The following is a 23,290-nucleotide window of genomic DNA, read 5'->3' as shown; positions in this document are numbered from 1 at the left end:
TGGCTTTTGGACAGTCCCCTTTTTTTCTTCTGTATCCTCACAAGGTGGAGAAAGAAAGCAAACTCTCTCTTATCTCTTTTTATAAGGGCACCAATTCCACCCTGAGGGTTCCATCCTGATGACCTCATCTAAACCTAATTACTTCCCAAAGGCCCCATCTCCAAATACTATTACATTAGGATTTGGGGCTTCAACATATACATTCTGGAGGGATATAACAAGTGGTTACTGATGGTTGGAGGTTAGAGGACAGGAAAAAGGAAGGAAAAGGGGTTTGAGGAAATTCCAGAGTGGTGAATGTGCTCACTGATTGTGGTGATGGTTTCACAGGTATATACATATATCAAAGCTTATCAACTTATACACTTTAAGTATACATAGTCTATTATATTCAAATATTCTTAAATAAAGCTATGGTTTAAAAAAAACAGATCTTTTAGGAATACAAATAAATGCAATAAAACTATGTAGAAAGGAAGTCAAGGGAATGATAAGCACAGAATATAGAATGAAGTTCCCATTATGTTGGAGCAGGAAAAGGGATGGCTTAGTGGATGTATTGCGTGCTTGAATAGAGATTGCTATCAAGGCCATAACTTCTGTTTTGGGTGGTGGATTTGCATATGCCTAGCTTATTATGAAAAATAATTAATTATTTAAAATCAGACCATGCTTGAACCAATACTGAAGTTGTGTCACAAGCCGTGAATTATTATGTAACCAATTTCTGTATTTGAGGCTCACTCAAAAAAAAAGGCCAGATTTCAAACAGTATTTTGTTCAAATCGTTTGGGACATCGTTTGAGTGTTTACAAAGAAACAAAGCTATCCCTGTGATAGCATGTTCTCACTTAAAAAAAAATGTTTTTCTAACAGGTAACATTTTTATCAAAGAAATTATATGAAAGGCAAACAAAGTAGAAGATAATTCTCCTGCATGTGGTTATGTTAACCAAGTGGTGGCAGCACTGAGCAGTTTTTTTTTTTTTTTTTTTTTTAAGCCTAATAGTTTATAGTGGAAGCTGAGTAAATTATTTTTATTTGATTTACATATTAGTAGTATTGGTTGGTCCAGGTAGCCACGTATGTATCTCCCTATTTACTCCCAGGTGGGAGCCATCCCAAGGTCACTGAGATCTATAGAATTACCTCTTTTTGAGCAATTGCTCTCATAACCAGGTTACATCATGTAACTCAAGATGCCTGACTACTCAAAGTATCTTCAAGATCCAGAATTTCCTGGAACCACTGTGATTACTTCTTTTTATTTTCACCTTTTTTTAAATTTTTCCCTTACCATGATATTCTAATTTATTTTTTGAGTGCATTCTGCATTGATAAAGAATTTACCAAAATCAAAAGGCCCTTTGAAACATCTGAATATTTCTTCGTTGAAAGTTTTTTAAAAGATCTGTTTGTATGACTGCCTTCTGACCCTCTTTATTCATTTACCAGTTCAAACAAGACGTAATGATCTGCGTATAACTCTGTGCCAGGCACTAGAGGAAAGAGGTAGTTAGGACATGGGTGAAACCAGCTGCTCTTGTAAAGTTTGCAGGCGAGGTCCCCCAAACACATCTCTTCTTTTCCCTTGTGTGTTAGAGAAGCTCATCAGAGCAGACGTGCTCGCTCATCTGAGTGTTCTGCTCTGTAGAATATACACTGCTTGGAGTGTAGTGTAGTACATTTGACAGAAGTCACTGTGTCTAGTGCCTAGGAAACCAAGGGCTTAAACCAGGGCAACTTTTGGATCTCCATATACTCTTTAGGTCACTTAAGAGAATTACGAAGGGCAAAGGCAGCAACCTTTGTGTTATGTATAGGTTCCCACTTCCCATTAATTTTTTTCACAGGCTTTAAAATAGGTCGACCTAGGAATGTCCTGCGAATTTTCTGTGGCTATAGGAGAAAGAGACTAAGGAAGGGTGAAGGGCCAGCCAGGTCCACCCCTTTCTGGCCTAGACAACACCTCCCACTCCACCTCTAAGCTCTACTAATTCTCATATTTGGGGGTGGAGTAGCAAGTGAGATTAGACTCAATTCCCATTCCTTTTTTGTCCCCTCGCTCCTCAATGATGAAACAACTCTTAAATGATGTTGGGCAAGTACTTAGCACCTGATAAGTATTTTCTGTCTCAAAACCTTGATGTGGAACCCAAAGGATTTAAATATTTCTTATTGGCTTGAGAACAGGAAACACGGCTTCCAGAAGTATCTCCCTTATTTACTTCTACAAAATAATTAACTCATTAAGAGACAATAGCTAAATAATTTGATTAGGAAGACATTTATTCCATTAGAATATACGCTCCAGGGGGTAAAAATTTTGTCTTTTTGGTTCGCTATGTATCCTAAATCTTTAGAACAATATTGGGCACATGGTAGACACCCAGTAAATATTTATTGAGTGAATAAATGAGCACATTTTCAAGGGTCTATATTCGTCTTCAGAGTGTGGACTTTGTCTTTAAGCATAAAACTTTGCCTTAAATTTCTGACTTTTCAAGTCCTGAAAGGAAGAAATCAATAAAGAACAGACAAACATGAGTCTTTTACTTCAGCTTTATATTGGAAGATGTAAAAATGCCAGTTACTTAACAATGTTGACACAAAGATACTGACAAATAAAGATTTTAATGAAAGCGACCTTTGGTTTTTTATTATGTTTTTAAAGGATGGATGTCAGAGGTTTTAGAAGGATCAGACATCTTTTCCTTATGGTGGCCTGTTCTAATTGTTCTTGGTTATCCCCTGATTTTGTCTAGTTTTTTTCTATGAGTCAATAATAATAGTAATCATTTATGCAACAAATGTTTATCGAGTCCCTCTTGTCTCAGGCCCTGTTCTTTGTGGTAGGAATACATCAGGGCAAGAAAGACAAAAAGACAAAAATTTCTTTCCTCGTGGAGTAGCAGGAGAGATGGACAATAGAAAATAAATGTAATAAATATCCGTTTATATTTATTAGAAGTTGATGTGCTGTGAGAAAAAGAGGAGAGCATAGTAAAGGGGATCAAGATGTTGGGGAATGGTTGTATTTTTGTTGTAATTTTTGGTTGTAATTTTTCAACATTTTATTATGAAAAACTTCAAATGTATAGAAGAGTTAAAAGAATGGTACAGAGAACACCCATATAATCTCAACCAAGATTCCATAATTGTTAACATGTTGCTATTTTGCTTTGTCATGTATCTACCCATTTGTTCATTTATCAACCCATCTTGTTTTTGAAGCATTTAAAGGTGAGAACACACAGTGTGTCCCTAAAACTTCAGCGTGCATATCATTAACTACAGATCAATATGCATGTTTTTAGGTGAAATTTATGTTGCATTGAAATGCACACATCTTAAGCGTACTATTTCTTAAGTTTAAAAAAAATGTAAACTCTCATGTAACTTAAACCCCTATCAGAATAACAAGTGTTTTGTTTTGTTTTGCTTATGAATTGAGAGAGTTTTCTCATGTTCCTTTCCAGTCAGTCCCTGTACCTACCTTCATCCTCATTCCTAGGGAACCGCTGGTCTGTTGTGTTTGTTTGTTTGTTTGTTTGTTTGTTTGTTTTCCCACATGCATGTTTCCCATATGAATACCTTCCTTTGTAGAATGCCTGCTTGTGTATTAAACTCATTTTAAAAAATTGATTTATTTTCTTTTTAAGATTCAGTTTTGAGAGTTCTTTATATAACTGGATGCAAGTTCTTTGTCAGGTACGGGTTTTGCAAATATTTTCTCCCAGTCTTTGGCTTGGTATTCGTTTTGTTAATGGTGTCTTTTCATGGGCATAAGATTTTAATGTTTCTGAAGCTGAATTGATCAGTTTTTTTCTTTTGTCCTTTACGTTTTGTATTCTTAGAAAATTTTGCCTGTATCTAGCACACAAATTAAAGTTTTCACCCAGAAACTATTCAGTTTTAGCTTTTATGTTTAGATTTATAATCCATTTGTAATAAAATTTTCTGTATTCTCTGAAGTAGAGATTACTAGGGTTCAGTTCCCCTCCACTCCCCAGTATGGCTGTCAAGTTGTTCAAGTGCTTTTTGTTGAAAAGATTTTCCTTTCTCCATTGAATTGCTTTAGCATCTTATAAAAAATCAGATGACTGTGTAAGTGTGAATCTAAAGCTGGGCTCTTTATTCTGTTCCACTGGTGTATATGCCTATCCCTACACCAGTACCATGCCATCCTGATTGCTGTTATCTGTGGAGCGAGTCTTGAAGTCAGGTGTTGTGAGTCCTCCAACTTCACTCACTTTTAAGATTGCTTTGGATTTTCCTGTGCCTGGTCATATAAATTTTAGAATCAGTCAGCCTCTACCAAAAAACCTCATAAAATTATGATTGAGATTACATTGAAGCTATTGATCAATTTGGAAGAATTGACAACTTAACACTATTGAATCTTTCAGTCCATGAACACAGCATACCTTCCATTTACTTAGGTCATCTGTCAGTGATGTTTTCTAGTTCTCATTGTAGAGGTCACCCTCAAACTTTAAAAATTTACTCCTAAGTGTGTTATGATTGGTTAACTATTGTAAGGTGTATTTTTAACATTTCATTTTCAATTAGTCACTCCTTATATACAGAAATACAATAGATTTTTTTTTTTTTTAGGATTTTATTTATTTACTTGGCAGACAGAGATCACAAGTAGGCAGAGAGGCAGACAGAGAGAGAGAAGAGGAAGCAGGCTCCCTGCTGAACAGAGAACCCAATGCGGGGCTCCATCCCAGGACCCCGGGATCATGACCTGAGCCGGAGGCAGAGGCTTTAACCCACTGAGCCACCTAGGTGCCCCTACAACAGATTTTTTAAAAAAAGATTTTATTTATTTATTTGTCAGAGAGAGAGAGACAGGGCACAAGTGGGGGGAGCAGCAGGTAGAGGGAGAAGCAGATGCCCTGCTAAGCAGGGAGCCCAATGCGGAACTCAATCCCGGGACCCTGGGATCATGACCTGAGCCGAAGGCAGAGGCTTCACTGACTGAGCCACCGACGTGTCCCAATAATTGATTTTTTTGTATTGATTTTGATTTTGTACTCTGTGGTCTTGCAAAATCCACTTTATCAGTTCTTTTATTTTTTTTTAATTTTTTAGGATATTCTGCATTAATAACCATGCCGTCTGTGGCTAGGGTGTTTCAGTTCTTCCTTTCCAATCTTAGGCCTCTTTTTAATTTTCCTTGTATTATCACATTATCTAAGATCTCCAGTAAAACACTGGATAGTAATGGTGGGAGTGACACTCTTGTCTTCTTTTCTTGAGGAAAAAGATTGAGTATTCCATTATTAAGTATAAGTTAGCTATAAGTTTTGTTGTTGTTTTTTTTTTAAGATTTTATTTATTTACTTGAGAGAGAGAGAGAGAGAGAGAGAGCAAGGGAGAGAAAGAGACCAGGGGGAAGGGTAGAGGGAGAGGCAGACTCCCACTGAGTAGGGAGCCCGACGAGGGACTTGATGCCAGGACTCTAGCATCATGACCTGAGCCAAAAGTAGATGCTTAACTGACTGAGCCACCCAGGCACCCTGTAAGTTTTTTTGTAAATGCCTATCACATTGAGGACTTCACGTTTTGCTTTGCTTTTGCTGAACTACATGTGCAATCTCTGTGTAGTTCTCTGAGCCTTGATGGGCTTCTTGGAGTTTTTCTCATGTGTATGTTGATTAGGGGTCAGAGAATTGGGCAGAATTTATAGATAACACTTTGAGGCTCTACTCTGTACCTTTCTCCTTTTCTGGATATATCCCTTCAATTTTCAGCTCCTGTGATAGTCTCAAACTTTGTGCCTTGATTCCTTAAGCACGTAGGACCACAGATGTCTATCCAAGTTCTAGCTGTCCTATGTCTAGGAAAGCCTCCAAAATGGGCAATTCTCTGAGTGCCATTCCTGTTTTTCAGATGTCCAGATCTGTCTGTGTCTAGTGACTCCCCAGTGTTTTCCGGATAACTTTTTTTTAAATAGCAGCAATAGGACTATACTTTGAGATGCATTTTGTGGTGCACCTGGGTGGCTCAGTCGTTAAGTGTCTGCATCGACAACTGTTGATTGTTCACAAAGACCCAATTTCTGTATGAACATAATTCAGATTACTACTGGTGTATCTGTAAGAAACTTTGGAGTTTCATGCTGGCAAATTGAATTTAAAGTAAAATGGTGGCAGTATCCCATTTAGAATACAGAAGATCTAAGGTACAAGGCATAGCTCTTTGAGAACAATTTTAACTTGGGCTTTGATAATGTTCTTAAAAATTATATCTAAATGACATCCATTGTGTGATGAACAAAGAAACTTCTATGTAGCAAATAATACCTTTATTTCAGTATATTAGGCACATGGGCTTATTGTAGGGTTTGGGGGAAGCTTTATTACTTCTACTTACTACTTTTCAAAATGAAATGATGGTTGGCATTTCCTGTCTTTTTTGATTAGTTTATTACTCTTATTATTTTTTTTCCTTCCAAATAGAAAACCAAAATGGTATTTTTGGATATCAGTGTGCTAGTGCTTCAGACAAAGGAGACCTCTGTGTGTGTGTGCGTGTGTGTGCGTGTGTGTGTGTGTCTGTGTGATTTGCTTTTTTGTTATGTCATTTGGGAGGAAGTTAGGCACATTAATGATGTTATGATTACTTTAATACCAACAAGACCCTTTTAATCTGTAATGCTGGAAATATTTAATAGAAGCCTATTCATGGAAATGTCTTGTATGGGAAAAACATAGATTTAAACCGCTAAGTAGGTAAACTTATTGAGGCAAAGATTTAGGACCTGGCTGTTTCCAGTTTTCATTGGCTTTGTTTTATTTCACACATTTCCCCTCTCACCACACCAGCCCTAAACTCTTGCGGTGGTTAATTACAGCTGTCAGCCAAGCACACTTTGGCTTACCGTTTTGGTGGAAGGGATAAGAACAGAGTGATGATTTTATATCTTTCCTGAAGCCAAATCATAATGTGGTCTTCAGATTTCAAGGAAAGACTTCCAAATAAATGACCATTTTAAAGTTAGACCAATTTTATTTACGTTTCAGACCATGTGGACGAGCGAACCGTGTGCAATGGAATTGCCCCTGAAAAAGATGTGGATGGATTTCATATCGTCAACGTTGGAAGACTGTGCCTTGACCAGCATTCTCTCATACCTGCCACTGCCAGTGCTGTCTGGGAAATCATCAAGAGGACAGGTTGGTAACTTGAGGTCCACGGGACGCATCTGTGCAGCGTCCCGATAGAACCGTTTCCCTACTGAGAAAGAAAGAAAATGACAAGCCATAAAACCTCAGTCCGTAGAAAGCTGTAAAGTTTTAGAAGTCAAAGAATAATCCAAAATTGAGTAAAATGAGGAGCGCATGCCAGGTTACAGGTAACTGCCATTGTACCTTGTAGGAGTGAGTTTTCCCAAGAGTAGGTTTGTCTCCCTCCTTTTAAATTATACACTTAATGTGCATTTTCCAAAATGAATTGTGGTTTTCCTTACCTTTAAAAACAAAATGTGATGAACATATTGGAGCCATCTCTAATGACCTAGGTTTTTACTATAGGCATTTACATTTGAATTATGCTCTAAATACATTAATACTCCCTCAGACCCTTGAGGTGTATGGAGAGACGTTTGTCTCTACTTTAATTAACTTATACTGCCTTTATGTTTGTGACTGTCCTGCCTCTCTTACTGTCCCTTCTGTTTCTGACCACATCTTCTCCTTTTATTTTCTAGGATGGATTCTAGCACCATCCTCTTAGGACATTACTACTTATAAAAACTTTAATTCTAACTTCTTCATTTTATTTACGAATCAATTGTGCCCAAACCAAGTAGAGTGTGTTATATCTAAAAATTTTATCTTTCCTAACTTTTTGAGTCCCTGAAGTTTAGTACCTCTTTCAGATGGGGTAAAGGGCATGAGCTTTGTTAAAAAAAAAAAAAAAATACACTTTTCCTCCACTTCATTTTGTTCCAGATTTGCTGAAAGTTTGATTGCCAATTAAGCTCAACATTGTTGTACTTTGCTTACTTTATAATTAGTAGTTAATATATTTTAAGTCTTTTCATGTCTATCTCTTCATGTGAATCTCCATGTTTAAAAGCAGTTTAATGGCAACTTGAAAGTGTAGTTTTTTAACAAGGACAATTACAGAGGAAGTGACAAATCTGTGAAGCGTAAAAAGAATATTCATAAATAACGAATGTGGCACATTATAGAGAAGCCACACAATAATGCAGATTTAATTAGAAGTTTTTAAAGAATGTTTTAGTTGGCTGTTCAAATGTTTAATCTGCTTCTTATTGTTGATTCTTCATTTAAATCAAACTCTATGTTTTAAGGAATTGAAACATTTGGGAAAAATGTGGTTGTAGCTGGAAGATCCAAGAATGTAGGGATGCCCATCGCCATGCTTTTACACACTGATGGAGAGCACGAACGGCCGGGAGGTAGGTTGGGCCTTGATTCCATATATTCTTATGATTTTCTTTGTTCTTAAAATCGAGTCAGGATGTTTGGAAACGTGACTTGGTATATTCGTGGATTTATGCAAATAAAGGCTTCCCTCCTCCTTCATCTAGTGACATGAGCACCTTGAAAGTGAATAAAAGAATTGCTGGAAATATATGGCCCTTTTGTCCCCATTACTATTATTTTGGCCATATACACTTCCTTTAAATAATTGACAATATAAACATAAAGAAAAGTGGAAAGCCACTAAATACCTAACAGTCTATGTTGTCAGTAGACTTCTGCATGCTCACACATGCACACACACACACACACGGACACACTGATGTATAGAAATAGAGATTTCTTATCATTATTAACCTTGGTGAATTCCAGTGTCTTGATCTTAAATTTTTAAGCATTCCTTTTGAGATCTTTGTTGACATAAGACACCTGAAATAATTTCTTAAAGTCCTATGGAAAGAGAAGGCCAGCAATGACATATCACTTACCTAAAATAATGAATGAGACTTTTGAATATTTCTTTTCCTTCCTGGGCCTAAGGATTTAAATATTGCCAGTAATCAAAATGTATGTGCGGATCACAGTAAATTAGGGCCTGATGATGACGCCAGGTAACTTCAAAAAGCTTTAGTCTGGAGGAGCTCTTTGAAAGGCCAAATCCAGTAGTATGCACAGAGTTTTCATGGTGAACATCGACAGCCCTAGCGTTACTGTTCACTTCCAACATAATCTACTAGGGCTTCTCTGTCTCTTAGGAGGTAATATATTGATTCGTATTTGCCTTTATGCAGTAATTTCTATGGTAAACAAGTTAAAACAACCAGAGATATTTACCTAGGTATACCGTTTTTGTTGGAAAAAAATTTTTTTTCCAAAGATTTTATTTATTTATTTGACAGAAACCCAGTGAGAGAGGGAACACAAGTAGGGGGAGTGGGAGAGGGAGAAGCAGGCTTCCCATCAAGCAGGGAGCCTGATTTGGGGTTCAATTCCCGGACCTGAGATACCAGGACATGGATCCTAGGACGTGGGATCCCAAGACATGGGATCATGACCTGAGCCAAAGGCAGACGCTTAATGATGGAGTCACCCAGGCACCCCTGTTGAAGGTTTTGACTCTATGTCAGTGTGCAAATTTTACTTCATTTTCAACATTTTATTTTCTTATCTCATCGATAACATAACAAGCAGCATTATGTTGCTCCACAAGTTGTATGGTACTTTCTGGTAAGTCCTCTTATTTCATTCTCAGTCATTCTGGCATATATTAATATTACTTGCATTTTGCAGCTAAAAGAAATGAACTTTAGAGGGTTCGGGTGACTTACCCAAGGCCACACAAGGAAATGCTGGAACCAGAGCTGGCATCTGGATGCTATCTGTGTTTAGGAGGATAGACTCAGGGTCAGACCCACCTCCTGCCATACCCTGTGTCCTTGGATGAGATATTTATGCCGTGCAAGTCTCTACTGCCCATATCCATAAAGCGCAAATAATATTAATATCTCCTTCACTGGGTTAATGTGAAAATTAGATGAGATATGAACGTAAAGTTCTAATTCTGGTGCTGACATAATAAGTTAAGTACATGCTGCTCAGTGTGAACCATGGCTGTTACTATTATTTCTGTTATATGCTTAACTCAATAATCTGTGGACATATTAACCATAATGTTTTGAATAACATGATCCAAGGCTAAGGATGTATTCCTCACCTTGATTTGAAACTTTATTGTCTTTCTCTGGTAGGTTTTATGTTTCCTTTTTTGGATCAAATCTAGTCTTTGCTGCAATAATTTATGTAAACATAGAATTTATAAAGTCTGTAAAGTATTTGATTGGAAATATGACATCATACTCTTCCAAATCATACTTTCCATTGTACTTTTTCTTACAGATGTCAGTATATTGTATGCTAAGTTCTTGATAAGTTTCCATTGTCCAAAATTCCTAAGTCTAAGAAAATCAATTTATTCCTTCTTTCCCTTCTTTATGCAATTTTTAAATTAGACATCCCCTGTCATAATACATTTAACTTTATAAATACTTTATATACTTCATATTATAAAATATTCTCATGAATGCATGTTGAAAATTGAATTAAAGTGAAATTAGTTATAATACTGGTTACTTACAGGTCAGGTAGTTAACTTTCCATTTATTATAGCAGCACCTAGGTGCCGTTATAATTACAGTATCTAAAACGTAACAAATTATATTAAAAATGATGTTGGGCCGTTTGCAACATGAGTGGTGTTTAATCTCATGCATATTTAATGGGAGTGTGGCGACATATATGATTAATATAATGAATTGTTGAGAGCTGCTTACTGAAGATTTGGAGTCTGTGGGAAAGTTAATATTTCAAACGTCCCTGTCTGTTAGAGCAGTAATTATGTGCCGTGACTACATATACATTGTTAGCTAATGGAGATAATGAAGGGGGATTACCTTGGCAAATTCATATCTATAGAACTGTTCTGATGACACTCTCAATGTTGAGCATTCAGCTCACGCTGTCTTTCTTTGCCAGAAGAGATTCAGAACCCCAATGATTCATTTGTGTCTTAAAGCCAAAGATAATCATACAAGAAGAAAAATGGCCATACTGTAATTTAGCTTGATTAATATGTGTCTACTCTTGGCTAGCTTTGAGTCCTGATTATTTAGGACATCAGTCCCAGCTGTTTGGTGAGAAAGAGCTTCTTTTAATTCCTCAAAGGCTTGAAATATTTAAAGGGCTGAGAATGTGCTCAAATCTTGAGGTAAAGAGTAGTGCTAATGCTTGACCCAGTGGGGTTCTGCAGGGAGATTATCTTCCATTGAGGATATGGCATCACAGAAGGCTTTGTGGAGGACATGGCATTTGAGCCACTGTGTAGTTTATAGAGAGCAGGTGAGAGATGGTTCCTATCTTTCAAGAGCTCACAGTCTTGGTGGTGAAGGGGGACGTTGATACAAAGGTACACAATATACATGTAGGGGTGTTTTAAGTTATAAATATTCAATGGCATGAAATAAAATTCACCATCTCTAAGCAAACATTGCATTTGCTTTGGGAAGCCTGTGGTTAATTTAGGGGATATAAAGATATTGACATTGGAGAATCTCTTCTCTTGAGCTCCACTTCTTATAAGGATGTTTGAGTGCAGTTGTGACCACCTACCTAGAGGACACTGTGTCTTCTTTTAACTTCATTGTATGTGGCAACCTACCCAGGTTCACCTTTTTTTCAGAATGGAAACTGAATGCCATTGGTCTCAGCCCAATGTCTTTATTTTTAGCTTTACTGTGAGGAAATAAGAAAGACATTCTTGAGTTTCTCTAACACAGAAGTCCCTACAAGATAACAAAGTACCATAATGACCAGGTGTTAAGATTATTACTTGTCACCAAAAGAATACAGAATCTAATTTTATTTCAAGGTTTTTATAGAGTCGGTGTTTTTCTGTATATTTTATATTCTCATGTAGGACATCGCATCTAGACAGATTCCCCCCAAATTGTCACGACATGTAGTTACATGCTTCTCCTTTGGCTGAAAGATTGTGGTATCATTGCAGTTCCTACATTGATGCAGGGACTTTTTCTTTTTTTAAAGATTTATTTATTTATTTGAGAGAGCCAGAGAGAGAGAGAATACATTTGTGTGAGCGGAGAGGCGGGGCGGGGGGATGGGCAGAGGGAGAAGGATAGAGTCCCAAGCAGATTCCCCGCTGAGTGCGGAGCCGACGTCAAGCTTGATCTCACGTCCCTGAGATCATAACCTGAGCTGAAACAAAGAGTCAGATGCTCAGGCTCCCCTCTACAGGGACTTTTTCAAATAGCATTTGAAAGGGACAGCAAGCCGATTATGCTTAGAGTTCTATGGGCTCAGGGGTCTTCTTGATTTCACTCAGACAACATGCATTCAGTACTTAATTCTCTTGTGAAATGCTGCGGGGAAGACTGGTAGAAAAGACTCGGCTCTGTGTGTCTGGAAGATGGCAGTCCGTATCTGCAGAGTTCATCTCCAGACACCGTTTTCTCCAAATGCGGCTTCTGCATTGGGGTTCAGCTTTTGAATTCCAGCTGCCCTTCTGCTGCACCTTTCTGTGTATCAGGTCATTTCTGTTCAAGGGGCAGGCTATGTAAATGGAAACCCGCAAGACGTTTTGCCAAGAGAATGCCCTTCCTTTGTGAAAATGGGCTCCAGGTGTGAAAACGAACACCTGCCAGACTGGGAACATCGTCTCTCCCCTCCAGGAGGTACCGTCGGGAGGTAACCCTGGGAGCAGACAGTCCAGCAGTGCAACGTGATCTGAGTGGTTTGTGTGATTGAGCTCAGCCCAGTGCTGGGTTGGGCCAGGCACTCTGAGGTTTCAAAGAGAGGAGCCAAATAGGAATGCCTAAGAATGCAGGAGTCATGCAAAGGCTCACACCACAGACACTGAGACTTCATCTTGTTGGCAGCGGAGTGGAGTGGGACGTTTGCTACCTTCATGGAGTGAACCATTGTCAAACTGGGGCAGGGAGGATGGCAGGCATTTCCTCTCTGTTCCTCCCATCCCACTACCCCTAAGTTAGAAGGACCCATGGTAAGAGATTGGAGATAGTATGTCTTGTGATGCCTCTGTGCCCATGAGAGACCTTACTGAATTCCAGCACTGAGTTTGCATAGAAGAAAGCAATAGGAAATAAAATGATTGTTCTATTCTCCTTTTCTAAGCTGAATGATAAGAGTACTGCTTCATTGTTTTAAATTTTATTTATTTGACAGAGAGAGAGCACGAGCCAGGGGAGGGTCAGAGGGAGAGGAAGAAGCAGACTCTCCATTGAGCAGGGATCCTGATGTGGGGCTCAATCCCAGGACCCCTAGATCATGACCTGAGCTGTAGTCAGACACCTAACTGACTGAGCTGCCCAGGTGCCCTGAGTACTACTTAATTTTTAACATCTCCTAAATGCAACCAGCTCTTATCTGGAAAGCACTGTACTTGGAAAATAGCATGTTTTCTTACCTCAGGAGGCTGGGACTATAATATTCTTGCAACCATCATTAAACATTATTTATTGATTCATTTCTTTATTTCTTTAAGATTTTATTTATTTATTTGAGAGAGAGAGAGACAGAGACAGAGAGAGAGCAAGTGAGAGCAAGCACCAGCAGGGGGCAGAGGAGAAGCAGGCTCCCCTCTGAGCAGAAAGCCTGAAGTGGGGGCTCCATCCCAAGACCCTGGGATCATGACCTGAGCCAAAGGCAGGTGCTTAAGTGACTGAGCCACCAAGGCACTCCTAACCTTTAAAAGGTAAAGTAATGTTCACATCTTTCTCTTTCCCTCTCATTTTCTCTCTTTCCCCATGACCTCAGAGTATGAGACATTTATTTTATGACCAGCACAAAGCAGCCCTTTTCTAGTGTCTCTAAGCCTGCATGTTCAAGGTTCCACTCTATAGCTACATTCTATTACAGAAAGCTCAACCTCTTTTGCAGCTCTTGGCACAATTATGGTGATTAATCATTCATTCCTAACTGTTTACTGGCTGGCTTTCCTACTAGACTGCAAGCTCAGGAGGACAGAGAAATAGCTGATTTATTCACCATCATACTCCCCACCTCCATGACAAAGAAACCAGCCCCTCTGTAAGAAGACAGCAGCATCTATTAGCAGCTCAGGGGGAAAAAAATTTTCTAAAGAAAAGGATAGATCCTGAGTGTTTTACTGGAAAAACACTGTGATCTCTTTCAATTAATGTTGCCAGCAGTACCCTCCCCTCCATTCGCAGTGTCCTGAGATCTCCTCTCTCCTACCTCTGACAGTCATAATCTTAAATCACTTAATTTGTCATTTAATTTAAGTGTCATTTAAGATTTAAAGTCTGCTACTGTTCTTCACTTCAGACCAAAAAATCCCACCTATTAGGCAAAAACAAAACTATCTTCTACTTGAAATTAGGAAAAATTTTGTCTATGGCCATACCGCCCTGAACACACCTGATCTCATCTGAAATTATTAGAAATTCCTAAAATCTGGAAGAAAACATTTCACTCTCTACAAAAGAAGTAATTCATACCATAAATATAAATGATGATTTAGTGATTTAAAAACATAAAGTCAGGGGCGCCTGGGTAGCTTGTCGGTGGAGTTCCCAGCTCTTGGTTTTGGCTCAGGTCATGATCTCAGGTCCATGAGACTGAACTCTATTGGGCTCTGCACTCAGCGGGGAGTCTGCTTGAAGATTCTCTTTTTCCCTCTCTCTTTACCCCTCTCCCCACGTACTTGCTCTCACTCCAAAATAAATAAATAAATTTATAGAAATAATAAATAAAGTCAGTGCCAAGAGTGTTATTATATAAAGGTACTAAATATACTTAAATAGTGTGGGCTGTACTCTGTTTAATCAGTAAATTATCTCTGAAGTCTCTTCTTTTTTTTTTCTTCTTATAATTTGTTGCTTTTCGTATTTTGAGGTCTTTTTCTATTTCCCATTGTGAATCTTTCTCTAGACTTTCAGGGCATCTCAGTGCTGCTCCTCTTCGCCCCCCCCTCATCGATCTGTTTTAACCCCTTACCTGTCATTCTTCAGCCTCTCAGGTAGGGGCACGTCCTCTTACTCATGTCTTGTAATGTCAGCTCAGATATAAGCCTCAGGCGGGCTTTTCTGATAGCGCGTCTCACCCTCTCACACACACCATCATGGATGCACTGAAGAACTTTTCCTTCACATCATTGATCAGTTTGTGATAACCATTTCTTAGTGTCCTTATTAAATTACTGTTCATCCACACTCACTAGACTGTTAACCCCACAAAAGCGAAGACCACATCTGCTTATCTTCTCATTTTATCTCCAGCACCTCACACAATAGGTGTCCAGAGTCTTTGTTCAACAAATGAATGGGTAAATTTACTTTACTCCTAGAAGAGTATCATGAAAATTTTAATAAAACTATTCATAAGCTGTATTCTTAGCAACACCGATGTACCACAAAATCTTAAATGGGTTTGATTTTTTAAAAAAGGGGGAAGAGTTGTTCAAATAAATTTGGGAAATCTGGATTAAATAAATCAATCCAGGGGTACCTGGGTGGCTCAGTGGGTTAAATCCTCTGCCTTCGGCTCAGTTCATGATTCCAGGGTCCTGGGATCGAGCCCCACATCAGGCTCTCTGCTCTGCAGGGAGTCTGCTTCTCTTCGTCTTTCTGCCTGCTTCTCTGCCTACTTGTGGTCTCTGTCTCTGTCAAATAAATAAATAAAATCTTTAAAAAAATCAATCCAATCAATCACTTGACTGTGATATTTCTCAGAGACTTTAATATAGTGATAGAGTATATAGTCTTTAACGTGGTAAGCACTGTGATGGAAGTTGGTTTTCATTTTTTGTTTTTTGTTTTTTTTCCCTAACAAAATACATATCTCTGTATTTATATTTGCTGTATTTGCCCCTGGATATATGCTGTGTTTGCATTAGCATGCCCCCAGAGGTCTAGCCTTTTTCCACAGAGAGGTTGACTAGAAGGGCTGTAAGCAGCGCAGTGTACTTCAAGAAGCCTGAATATTTCACTCTCAAATGCAGGCAGAAATCTTGGGTAACTTATTTAGTATTTGTGTATGATCTTTTAAGCCATGTTTGCAGAATCAGACATTGTAGGAAGGTCCTTGAGTTTATTTTTATCTGTTAATCTTGGAGAGTAGAAAATAAGTGCATAATTATATAAAGCTGAAACAAACAGACCCCTCCCCTACGAACATACACACCCCCCCTCTAGTCAAAGCAGCTAGAAAGGAAAGAACAATACTTTGGCTCATGCTAGCACCCCTTGTCCCGTGCCTAAGCTGGCTAGCTCATTTTGGCTAGGATTTGGAAGAGTTTGATCACTTTATTTGTTTTTTGGTTTTTTGGTTTTTTTTTTTTTTTAATAGCTTAAAATCTGTTTCACAATCAGAAATTCTATCAGTCCTGACTTGGCAACTTCGTACCGTGGAGAATTTGGTCACCTGCAGAATTGATTCATGTCAATGACTCAAAACATTTCATTCCTATTAATAGGAAAATAATCCTAGAAATAGAAGGTTTCAAAACCAATATCTTCATTTATGACTGCCATACTGTTCACACCATAGCTGCAGCCTTGAATGGCAAAGATCGACTCCTGGAGCAGGAGAATCTGATGTCAGTGAGCATAGACTCTTTGGTCCCATTGCCTGAACACATATTCTGTTCCTGCATGTCCCTGTGAGATCAGGGTATGCATGGTTGTTGGGAGAGTTAAGTGAGCTGATACCTGTAAAGGATTTAGTATTCACACATGGTGAGTATTGAGTACATGTTAGCTATCACAGTATACTTATTCTAAAAAGTATTCGAAGTGGGCCACAACAGTATATGAAACACCATGCCAATGTGAAATAGTTAAAAGGGAGAAGCAAGGCCTGGAACTAAGAGCCAAGAATAAGGCTATTAAAAATAAGCCTGTCCTTAAATCTTCACGGATATATTACCACTGCCAAGCACATTGCTATTTATGTACTAGTGCTGAATATATGTTGGGTGAATGTGTTTGAGTCTAAACTATACTTTTTGATTAGGTCACTAATTTCATTTTGAGAGCTCCTTCATAGGAAAAAAATGATCGGTTGTCCAATTACATGTCTTTAGAATTAAAAATAAATACATGATCAGGATAAATAAAATGGGTTTTGGTGTTAAGACTGAAAAATAATTTCTCCTGAGGGTTCTTATAAGCAGGAAACTATGTAATGAACTGAGTAATATTCATAACAGGCTTTTTAATTTGATGAAATGGCCGCATTATATAGGGCTATTTCTGTTATTGCTTAAGCACAGATTAAAGTTACCACTGGCATGCATTTCCTCTATGTCACTAGATATTTCTTCTCATTCTCTGTTTCTGGGTCATTCTTTTCTTCCCAACTTCTAAACCAGTGCTCCTCAACTTTAGCTTCCCACTGAAATCATTGTGGGGCTTTTTTTTTTTTTAAAGATTTTATTCATCCACTTGACAGACAGAGATCACAAGTAGGCAGAGAGGCAGAGAGAGAGGAGGAAGCAGGCTCCCCGCTGAGCAGAGAGCCTGATGCGGGGCTCGATCCCAGGACCCTGGGATCCTGACCTGAGCCGAAGGCAGAGGCTTTAACCCACTGAGCCACCCAGGTGCCCCCATTGTGGGGCTTTAAAAAATACGGCTGCCAGAGCCCAACGCAGAACAATTAAATCAGAATCTTCCAGTTGGACCTATCAGTATCAGTATCAGTATTTTTTAAAATGCTCCATAGAGGATTCTAATGTGGTCAGGGTGAGGACAACTGTTCAGAACATGGAATAAGCCCAGGGCTTCGCTTGTCATTCCAGAGCCTTTCCTGGGTCATCTTTTCTAGTCCCATAGCCTTAAACACCTTCTGTATTTCCTATGTGTCAAGACCCATGTAACCACTGTCCACTTGACACGTCCACTTGGATGGCCAGTAGGCACTTCAAACTTACATATGCAAACCTTCAATCTTAATTTTACTCCCCATAGTCTGTCCTGTTTTCGGAAGTGGCACTGTCACTTCACCCCATTGCTCAGGCCGCCCTTTACCACTCTCTCTCACACCTCTTGTCTTACCCATTAACAGTCTGTTGAAAATATACCCATGATCACCTCCACCAAAGGTTCTAGTTGACAGCCATTGTCTTTCCCTCGGAGCACTATGAAATTTATAAACCAGTTTCTCAGCATCCATCCTTGTCCCTTCTCTCATGTGTTCCACACGGTGGGTCTCAATCACCCGCGGCTTCCCATAATACTCAGCACAACATGACATCAGAATAAAATCCAGAGTCCTTCACGTGATATGTGAGACTTACAGGAGCTGGCCTGGGCTGCGTGTTTTTACTCACTTCCTACCGTTCTCACCCTCCATCACCACCCTCCAGCCACGGCTGCCCTTTGCTTCCCTAGAACACACGTCATACGTGCTTGTGTGTCAGGGTCTTTGACTTGGTTTTCCTTCTTACCGGAATGTTCTTTTGGGAGGTTATTTACATAAAATATTTTTCTGATTTCCTTTGGGTTTCTCTCCAAACGTCACCTCCTCGGGCTGTCCCCCACCACCTTATCAATATATCACCTGTTCTGTTATTCTGTATTCACTTAGTCTGCATTCCTTTCTTCATAACACTTATTACTACATAGAATTTTATTATATGTGTATTATTATATATTCTCTTTGTTGAATAAATGAATCTGTAACTTAAATAATTTTTGGCCAAATAAAGGGGCGGATTTTTTAAATATCTAGAGACACTGGTGATGAGGACTTAGTCCTCCCTAATACTCTTTGTCTCAAAGGTAGTTTGAGATGGTTGTTTAAAAGGAGTGAGCTTGAAGTGGTATTTGACTAATCAAAAATGAAACCATATTCCTTAGCTGTCATCCACCTAGTAGTCCAGGGTGTCTGGAAGATAACTGAAGGACTGATCGATAGCAAATCAGACCAAACAGGTCTTGACCAGATACAAACGCATTTAAAGCCTGGCCTGTTTTAACCCTGAAAAGCAGGCTTAGCTCTGAGTGCTCTGTAACTCTCTCTAAAATTATTTAAGCGATTTAATCTAGAAAAAAACAACCGAAGTTGAAATAGAAAACTTACAGGGTCACCTGGGTGGCTCAGTGGATTAAGCATCTACCTTCAGCTCAGGTCACCAGCCCAGGGTCCTGGAATCCAGCCCCATGTAGGGCTCCCTGTCAGCGAGGAGTCTGCTTCTCTGCTCCCGCTGCTGCTCCCCCCGCTTGTGCTCTTTCTCTCCCTCTCTAGCTCAAATAAATAAATAAAACATTTTTTTTTAAAGAGATTAAAAAAAAGAAATGGAGACCTACAGTAAATGGAATTCAGGAGTTGGGAGAATGCAGTACTGTTTCATACTATTTCAAGATCTGGAAAATGGCCTCTTGATCATTTTACAAATGGTAAAAAGTAAAGCTAATACCTTTTTGTATTAGAGGCATTAGCTGGCCCCTTATCAGTGTTTTCTGTCATTAGCTGGCCTCTTATCAGTACTACTGGTACAGGCCAGGTGGAATCTGAAGGCAGAATTTATCCCAGAGGAAAAAGACATGTCATCCGAGATCCCTCAGTGGCTTCGCAAAAGAGGCAGGACGATTGTCCAGCCATGCTGTTCTGCCAACTGACGTGACCATGTCATGGTTGCCGGCTCTGATGTTATAACTGTGAACCCAGGCAGTGTTGCTTCTGTCTGCCTGATGCAGACGGAGGCTGTGGCTTGTCATGATTAGAGCTTGGGCGCTAGTGCCAGACTTAATTAGTTTGAATTTGGGCTCTTAGATGGTTTGTAGGACTTTGGACAAATTACTGGACTTCTTGTGTCTCCTCAGGCTCCTCATTTGTCAAATACAAATGACATTAGCTTCTACCTCATAAAAAATACTCTCGCGGTGTCTTATGAAGATTGTGTGATAGGAAAATGTATGATAATCTTGTGTAAGGTGCTAGAACAATGTTAGATGTGTAGCAAGTTCTTACATAAGGGCCATTGTAATCACGCATATGTAGGCTCTGTCCATTTAGCTGCTACAGAGAATTTCTCTGTAGAGAGGTTTTTGTTTGTTTGTTGTGTGCTACAAGACGCGATCGCAGCTTACGACGAGGGTAAGAAACACATATTTCCAGTCCAGAGTCTTTAGACCTCTAGAGGCATTTGTCCAAAAACAGAACTCAGGCCGCTTTTCTCCTTTGGATGCTGTTCTGGTGATGAATACTGACTTTTCCTGCCTATAATTTTCTCAGTGTTTTGCCTCTATTTTTATTTTTATTTTTTTAGAGGGAGAGGCAGGGGTAAGGGGCAGAGAGAGAGTGAGAATCTTAAGTAGGCTCCACACCCAGCACGGAGCTCGACACAAGCCTCACGACCCTGAGATTGTGACCTGAGCTGAAATCAAGAGTTGGATGCTCGACGGACTGAGCCACTAGGTACCCCTCCTTTAAACCAGACCATTGTATGAGTTAATGTATCAGGAATGACTCCGTTTTCTCTTATCCAGAGAAAATGACAAAGCAAATGCCTAAGTATAAGAGTCAAGCCCCTACTGGATTGGGCATTTTGCTTTATCTGCCAATGCAGGGATTTAAAAATTTGCCTCATGGAAAAGGACGTTGAGACTTGTTCTGTGCTGCTGTTGAAGACAGATCTAGGATCATGGTAAAAGTTGCAAAAAGTGAGACCTCGGCTCTTGCGAGGAAGAAGTTTCTAACTGGGCTAAATAACGTGCCCTTCTTGCATTTTTATGGGAAATAGTTATCGATGGGCATGGATGGTGAAAACATAGGGGGAATGAAGCAGAAGCAAAATAAATTCTACTCACATCAAGAATCTTTCTTCCCTAAGACCTTTAACTCCTCCTACACTGTTCTCAGCTAGAGGAGATGGTAGTGCTCGGTGCCGACCCTGTGCTTATACCGCCTTTTAATGTGGAACTGACCACACTGTGTATTCTCATCCCAATTTACATAACTGTTTCTCCCACGAGCATGTGGGATTGTCTGTCTCCGTTGCTTAGCATGGTTCTGGGATTATTTCCTGATTATCAAATAAGCGAAGCCAGGAAATGACCTAGAAACATCCAACAAAAATAAACTCCTCATTTCGAGTCATTTAAACAAACAAAAAAAAAATGCTACTCAAAAATGAAGCATATTGTGCTGTTTGTTCTAGCGTCTTTTTAAGTAGCAAATATTTTTTTCCTCAAATTGGCACTCTGTGTTAGTTGCCAAAACTCTTTGCCACAATCTGCAGTTTTGCATAAATTACAGTGTAATCATAGCCTAGAAAACTGCTCAGACAGCTCCCAGTAGACAATTCTTGATTGACCGTGGACTTCTATACGGCAAGAAGCCTATCTTGCCCAGCAGTTAATTATTAAGTTCTAACAGAACTCTCAGATTCCAGGAGATAGGTCCTAAGTTTTTTTATTCTTGCTGTATCTTACAAACATGATGTCAAACGCCGGGTACCACGAAATTGCTTAAGACTCTGCTTATAAAAGTTTTTATCTGGGTCTGTGCAGTAGTTAGAAAAATTAGGCCCTCGCCCAGCTGGTATCACATGCACAGTCAGAGGATAAAGCCGAGTGTGGGAAAAAGTCATCTGAGGGTCAGAGATATGCATCATTCTGCCAAGTAGGTGCTGGGGCTTGTCGGTACTGGTCACCCCAGGGAAGAGTTGAGGAGTTAGGATTAGGGGCAGCGAGCCAGAGGATTCGCGGAAGAAAAGTAAGAGGGCACCAGACCTGAAAACAGGAATGACGAGAACTCTCACAGCTTAACTAAGCAGTGTTCGGGTTCGCTGGCTCGCAGCCCCAGGAGCAGGTACCACAGTTCTTAGCAGCAAGGGCCAAAGGCTGAGAGACTGAGGCATAATTTAAACACATTTGCCTTTAACTCCCTTGGTTTACCTCTCTTTTGCTGTCACCCTTCGTCTCCTGAGTTGTAGGCTGAAAGCCTCTCTGTGGGTTGATATCATTTAATCAGAAACTCATCAAGGATGGGGGGGTGTTTGGTTTTGATTTTTGTGGGGGGGGCTCTCATGCAGCAGGACATTCTCGAAGGGGTCACTAAAGTCTAAGGGGACCTTTCCGCACACAGGGGGACTGTACTAAGGGAGAGATGGGAGGATGCTTCATAGGTTTGCCGTGGGGTGGTTTGAAACATATACTCGACATTTATTGACGGTGTAGAGCAAGTGAAGGGGAGAGGAGACAGAAGGGAGCCTCACAGACTCCTGCCCGGGGTAGCTGGGCGGAAGGTGGTACCATTGACCGAAATACGACCGCTCTAAAGCACTACTAGGTCCGTGGCCTCTCGTCGTTCTTCCTTTTCAAACCTGTCCTCGTTATTCTTTTACTTGTCCTTACTGACTTTAGGATGAAATTATATTCTTCCAAAAAAATGCACAACTACCAGTTTTTATTGGAATTTTGTTAAATATGTAATGAACATAGAATTATGAATCTTTAGGATATGGAGTCTTTTATCCAAGAATATGTTTTTTTTAATTTAATTAATTAATTAATTTATTAACATAGAATGTATTATTTGCTTCAGGGGTACAGGTCTGTGCCTAGTTCTTCAGTCTTGTGTCTTTTGGTGTTGTTCTGGAGATTTTTCTTTTTTCAGATGGATTTTGCACATTTATGTTAAGTTTACTTATTTAAGACACATATTTTATCTTTTGTATTGTTATTATAATGGAGTCTTCTCTTTCACTTTTTCTTCTAAAGTGTTGTTACATATGAAAGCTATTTATTACTGTATATTTTCTACTTGGTATTTTGTTGAATTCTCTCACTGCTTATGAAAGTACAGGTCTTAGACTTACTTAATTAACATTAACACCTTACCTTCTAATTTCTTTTGTTTCCTTTTTGTTCTTTATCTAACTTTTTTAAGTTGAGTTATTGATTTTCTTATTTTATTTTATTGATATAATAATTTAGGTCTATGAGTTTTCCTCTGTGCTTTGTTTTATCTTTATTTTATAGGTTCTAATATATAGTAATTTCATTATAAATGTTTCTAGAAATCCTATACTCTTATTTTGTGTTTTCTTTCTGACTCAAGAATTATTTATTTATTTTTTTTTAAGATTTTATTTATTTGAGGGAGAGAGGCAGGAGAGAGAGAGAGAGAAGCAGGCTCCCTGCTGAGCAGGCAGCCCAATGTGGGGCTCCGATCCCAGGACCCTGGGATCATGCCTTCAGCTATAGGCAGACATTTAACTGCCTGAGCCGCCCAGGTGCCCCAACCCAAGAATTATTCAAAATAGGCCT

General features: G+C 39.2%; 1 protein-coding gene across 2 annotated transcripts in view; it reads left to right on the top strand.

The window, feature by feature from the left end:
* Positions 1 to 23,290, top strand: part of LOC111149085 (methylenetetrahydrofolate dehydrogenase (NADP+ dependent) 2 like) — a 112,126-nt gene that overhangs the window by 14,255 nt on the left and 74,581 nt on the right. For both annotated transcript variants that reach the window (XM_022505998.1, XM_022505997.1), the window contains exons 3-4: positions 7,035 to 7,187; positions 8,330 to 8,437. In XM_022505998.1, coding sequence (XP_022361706.1) covers positions 7,035 to 7,187; positions 8,330 to 8,437 — 261 coding nt within the window. The remainder of the gene's footprint in view (positions 1 to 7,034; positions 7,188 to 8,329; positions 8,438 to 23,290) is intronic.

This window comes from Enhydra lutris, unplaced genomic scaffold (assembly GCF_002288905.1).
Source record: "Enhydra lutris kenyoni isolate GAN:26980312 unplaced genomic scaffold, ASM228890v2 scaffoldscaffold21, whole genome shotgun sequence".
NCBI classification, from domain to species: domain Eukaryota; kingdom Metazoa; phylum Chordata; class Mammalia; order Carnivora; family Mustelidae; genus Enhydra; species Enhydra lutris.
Note: the sequence above shows the minus strand (reverse complement) of the source record. Positions and strands in the feature narration are given on the sequence as shown.